We start from the raw sequence: 6,000 nt of genomic DNA, 5'->3' as shown, positions 1-6,000 counted from the left end.
ACCTCCTTGCATACCCAGGGTTCAAATAATTTTCCATGCCCCATTTTATTCAACCTAGTTGTTTTGTGTTTATTCCAAGTTTTGAATTTCACCTTTGAAGCAGCTTTATCATCTGTCCTCATTTCTTAAATTAAATATAAATGTTTATCTTATGACACTGATATGTTAAAATTTGTACCCTTTAGGTTTACCGTGCTCTTGGTTTAAACCAATCAGAAATTGAAGAATTCTTCGCCGGCCCAGCATTTCTTGCCTGGAACCGCATGGGAAACATGTATAAGTTTGGTGGACCCCTTCCACAATCCTGGCACGTGTTCCAGCTAACCCTTCAAGTACTTTAACCTTTGTATTTGTACTACCGTATTTTCACGACTATAAGGCGCACTTAAAAGTCCTACATTTTCTCCAAAATAGACCGTGCGCCTTATAATCCAGTGCACCTTATATATGGAAAAAACAGAAAACCAAAAACGAAAAACCACCACTGTCGGATATTAAAAAAAACACAAACGCCTGAACTGAAACAAGACTGTTAAATATGCAGATGCCATCTTAGTTTACAAAATCTTCCATCATATAGCTCCTCCCCCACTGAATGATTTTATACAAAAAATCCAAAACATCAACACTGGCTGGCTCTAGAGGTGACTGTAGTGAGTGCTTCATACCTGGAAGTCAATAGCAATTATCGTATTTTCACGACTATAAGGCCCACTTAAAAGTCTTAAATTTTCTCCAAAATAGACAGTTTTCATTCATTGAGGGTGCGCCTTATAATGCGGTGCGCCTTATAGTTTTGAAAATACGGTACTTTTCTTTTAGCAATGAACACTAATCACTAATCCAACAATAAAAAAGAAAAATTAACATTTTATAGATTCATTCATTTTCTTCATCGGGGTGCTGGAGCCTATCCGACCCAACTACAAGCGATCAGGTGGTGTGGGGGGCTGGTGGGGTTATCGCTGAATTGGTTCCCAGCCAATCCCAGGAGACAGACAACCATTCACACACACACTTTATACCAAGGTGCAGTTTAGAGTGTCAAGTCAGCATACATTGCATGTTTTTTAGATGGGGAAGGAAACCGGAAAACCCAGAAACGAACCCACGCAAAATAGCCACCCAACCATATGTATTTGTATTTAGACAAAAAAAATCTTGGTAAGGTCGTAAAATATTTATTTCCTGTCAATGGGATTGCCCAATAGACAGCCAAAATGTTTATATATTTTCATTGGCAGCTCTTTGCTGCAACATTCTTGGCCACTTGTAATTAAGATCCCTAAACTAATATATATATTTTTTTTTCTTTAACAGTTTAAAATCTTGGAGCGAATGAGATCATTTGGCATGATTCCAGTTTTGCCAGCCTTCTCTGGTAACATTCCAAGGGGAATTCTTAGGTACTTACCCTATCCTTTTCCTGTCCTTAATAATTTTGCCTTGAATATTTTTATATTTTGCCATTGTGTAAATAATCCACAAATTCTACTTTTACTCTTGTGAAATTCTTTACATCAACTGAAGCTAATTCTAAATTTCAGGTTGCATCCAGATGCGAATGTAACAAGGTTGGGGCCATGGTCTCACTTCAACTGCAGCTTCTCATGCTCCTATATTTTGGATCCAAGGGATCCACTTTTCCTCCAAATTGGTTCCCTCTATCTTTCCCAAGTGGTCAAACAATTTGGAACAGATCACATATATAACACGGATACCTTCAATGAGATGATTCCACCTTCTTCGGATCCAACTTACCTGTCAGCTGTTAGTCGGTCTGTCTTTGCTTCAATGACGGCTGGTGAGTATTTTATTATATTTATATAAAACTTCAACTTGAAAATGTCATTAATATAGTTTTTATGCTATTTTAATATTACCTCTGCATTCAGCCAGATTGTCTTTAATTTGGAGCTGACTGCATTGTGTTGATCAGTCTGTAACTTAAACGTTTCTGTCAGGTTTTTGCGGATCGTAAAACGTGGTAGCAACCAAACGCGTGGACTACTACACTAATAAAAACTTTAATTACTGTGGCAAGATTCTCAAAAAATAACAAAATCAAACCTGACGGGGAGGATGTGGTGAAACGAGCATGACAAATGCAGACAATCCAAACAGGACTGACAAACATACATGGTTTAAATCAGTGCTTCTCAATTATTTTCTGTTAGGCCCCTCCTAGCAAGAAGAAAACTATTCGCTACAGCTACCCTAATGAGCATAAAGCGGTTCAGAAAATGAGATGAAATGAGATAATCGAAAAACGGAGTAATGTACGTTTGACTGAGCTGGCTCGCCAATATGAGAGGAGCACTTCGATAATATGTACTGAGGATGATAAAGCATCGCTGTCAAACTCATTGCAGAAAGCGCTTATTGGGTGCCCATTTTCGTTCCAAGACGACACCTTTTCAACAATCTATTCTCTTACAACTGTAATCAGTTGATTGCAGTCAGGTGCTGCTCATTGGCCTAACTGTCTGCACTGTTTCAGTGGGGAGGAAAACCTGCACCCTCTTAGCCCTTTCTGGAATCAGTTTGCATTTGAAAAAAGTTGAACCAATTCATTTCGTAAGTAGAGGTATGACTGTACAATTACAGTGTTCCCTCGCCACTTCGCGCTTCAGCTATCGCGGACTCAAAGCTTCGCGGATTTTTTTCTGGAAAAAAAATATAAAAAATGTTAAGATATTAAGTTAAAATTATAAATTACATCATCTTACAAGAGGTGGAAACAAAATATTCAATAAGAATTAGTAATTGCATCAAAGAAATGGTCAATAACATGGTGAGAGTTCTGGAATCGCATTGATGACGTCATGGCTGTTTACAGGCGCATCTTCACCGCCCAAAAAAACAATGTTCACAACTCCCAATAACGATGTTTCTTATGTGCAAAAAACTGCAGAAGATCCTCCATAGGGACTACTATGATGTTTTTGCTTGGTGGTGTTTTTGTGCACGTGTTACACGTTTCTTTAAGCATTTTTGAAGGGGCAGCCTACGTCGCGGAAATGCACTTATTGCGGTGGGTCCCGGTCCCCATTAACCGTGATAAGCGAGGGAACACTGTATTGTCCGAGTTTGGAGACATACAAATGACTTACTGTGTGTGTAAAAACTTTACTGAGTTGAATATTTCAACTATGTTCTAGAATTCTCCCTTTTCTGTTTCTCATGATTTCATTCCCTGCTTTTCTCTCCCTAGTTGATCCTCAGGCAATTTGGCTGATGCAGGGATGGCTGTTTTTTAATGCAGCAACTTTCTGGCAGCCTGCCCAGATTCGAGCCCTACTACACGGCGTGCCCCTTGGACGGATGATCGTGCTAGATTTGTTTGCAGAGACCGAGCCAATTTTCTCCTACACTGAGTCTTTCTACGGACAGCCTTTCATCTGGTGCATGCTCCAAAACTTTGGTGGCAACAGTGGTCTCTTTGGCACAGTAGAGAGTGTCAACGTGGGGCCCTTCAAAGCCTTGCATTTCCCAAACTCCACCATGGTTGGCGTAGGTATGTCACCCGAGGGCATTGAGCAAAATCCTGTGTTGTACGAGTTAATGAGCGAATTGGCATGGCGCAAAGAACCGGTCAACTTGGTCAAGTGGGCATCGCTTTATGCTATGCGTCGTTATGGCACGACACAAGACAGCCTAATCTACGCGTGGAGACTCTTGTTTTCCAGTGTCTACAATTGCACTGTGCCACATTATAAAAACCATAACCACAGCCCACTAGTGCGCCGGCCTTCTTTTCACATGAACACTGATCTTTGGTACAACCCGGCAGACTTGTTTAAAGCATGGAAACTTATTATCCAAGCGTCTCCATCTCTCATGTCCAAGGAAACTTTTCGGTATGACCTTGTTGATGTTACTCGGGAAGTCTTACAAGTTTTGACAACATCGTATTACCTAGATATCACAGACGCTTTTCATAAACAAAAGTTGCCAGAATTGCTCACTTCAGCCGGGGTACTAATATACGATCTCTTGCCAGAACTCAATCGTTTGTTATGTAGCGATCGCAATTTCCTGTTGGGGAAATGGCTGGAACGAGCTAAATCCTTAGCCATTGATGAGGAGGAGGCTAAGCTATATGATATGAATGCCAGGAACCAGCTCACTCTTTGGGGCCCCAGTGGTGAAATCCAAGACTATGCGAGCAAAGAGTGGGGAGGTCTCATAGAGGACTACTATGCCCAACGATGGGGCCTTTTTGTCCAAACACTAGTGGGGTGTCTGGACAGTGGGCAGCCATTTAATCAAGATGCCTTCAACCAAGCAGTTTTTCAAGTAGAAAAGGGATTTATTTATAATGGCCGGAAATATTCCACAGAACCTCAAGGTGACCTGTACGAAATCACTCGCCGGATCTTTCTAAAGTATTACCCACATGCCTTGAAAACCTTGAAAAGACCCTAAATGATTAGCGGAGACCAATGTTCCCTCTTAAACTGCGCGCATGCGCAATTGTGGACTACTCTCATGTTCGCACAGCAACCATATGCACTCCAAGCTGAATTATATACAGTGTTCCCTCGCTTATCGCGGTTAATGGGGACCGGGACCCCCCGCAATAACTGCATTTCCGCGAAGTAGGCGTGCCCCTTCAAAAATGCTTAAAGAAACGTGTAACACGTGCACAAAAGCACCACCAAGAAAAAACATCATAGTAGTCTGGATGGAGGATCTTCTGCAGTTTTTTTGCACGTAAGAAACATCGTTATTGGGAGTTGTGAACATTGTTTTTTTGGGCGGTGAAGTTGCGCCTGTAAACAGCCATGACGTCATCAATGTGATTCCTGAACTCTCACCATGTTATTGACAATTTCTTTGGCCTTTTTTTTATTTAATTACTAATTTTTATTGAATATTTTGTTTCCACCTCTTGTAAAATGATGTAATTTATAATTTTAACTTAATATCTTTATTTTTTATTTTTTCCTGAAAAAAAACTGCGAAGCTCTGAGTCCGCGATAGCTGAAGCGCGAAGTAGCGAGGGAACACTGTATATATTTTTTAAAAATTCCATGCCATTTTGCAATGCAACTCGAGAGAGTGCCAGTCTGTCACTGACAAACAACAAGAAACGCTAATTACAGATAAAGCTATGACTAACATTGTCTGTCCGGCCAATTATATGATGAAGTTCACGTCTCGTGTTTACTTCCGTGGCATGAGAAAATGTTAACGAGTTTGATTGGATGCGTTAGTTACGCGTTATGCGCAGGTGCCACTCAACAAGCCAAAGTAAATAAGAGGTTCTTTTAAGATTAAATAGCTGTCAGAGTATGTACAAATAAAATAACAAGTGGTGAATTTTGGTGTCTTGTGTGTGCTATTGTTTGTCTTCAATGGACTCAAGTGACTGAAAATGGAAATTAGCCCTCGGCGACAATCTTAAAAAGTTACAGTGTTCCCTCGGTTATCGCGGTTAATGGGGACCGGGACCACCCGTGATAAGTGAATTTCCGCCAAGTAGGGATGCCCTTTCAAAAATGCTTAATTTGAATTTTTTTTTTTTTTTTATTTGTTACTTTGTTAATAGATGGTGAATTAGAACAAATAAAAATGTTTTTCCAATCCAATATTCTGTTTTGGGTGATTTTTCAGAAGGTTGGAACAAATTAATTATTGGTTAGCTCATTTTTATGGGAAACATTCATTTGAGTTACGAGAAAATTAACATACAAGCTCAGTCCCGGAACACATCAAGCTCGTATCCCGAGGTACAACTGTAGGTGTATTCAGGTGTAGTATTGATAAAAAATGATCGCATAATAATACATTATTGATAAAAGTTTTCCTATTTATGCACTATAGCCAGATTATCAGACACTAAACACTGGTTAGAGGTTGTATTATTGTCAATAGATGAAATCATTTATTAATGCTTCCCTGGATAAATGATATATATGACATTTGTTAGATTGTGAGCAAAATGAACACAGACTGATAAAGCTGCCAGAATGAATGAAGAAAGTTCACAACACA

General features: G+C 39.8%; 1 protein-coding gene across 1 annotated transcript in view; it reads left to right on the top strand.

Moving 5' to 3' along the window:
* Nucleotides 1-5,594, top strand: part of naglu (N-acetylglucosaminidase, alpha) — an 11,619-nt gene extending 6,025 nt beyond the window's left edge. The window contains exons 3-6 of the mRNA XM_077738553.1: nt 186-332; nt 1,321-1,406; nt 1,548-1,804; nt 3,215-5,594. Coding sequence (XP_077594679.1) covers nt 186-332; nt 1,321-1,406; nt 1,548-1,804; nt 3,215-4,428 — 1,704 coding nt within the window. The 3' untranslated portion in view covers nt 4,429-5,594. The remainder of the gene's footprint in view (nt 1-185; nt 333-1,320; nt 1,407-1,547; nt 1,805-3,214) is intronic.
* Nucleotides 5,595-6,000: the final 406 nt, after the last annotated feature.

This window comes from Stigmatopora nigra, chromosome 18, assembly GCF_051989575.1.
Source record: "Stigmatopora nigra isolate UIUO_SnigA chromosome 18, RoL_Snig_1.1, whole genome shotgun sequence".
NCBI lineage: Eukaryota > Metazoa > Chordata > Actinopteri > Syngnathiformes > Syngnathidae > Stigmatopora > Stigmatopora nigra.
Note: the sequence above shows the minus strand (reverse complement) of the source record. Positions and strands in the feature narration are given on the sequence as shown.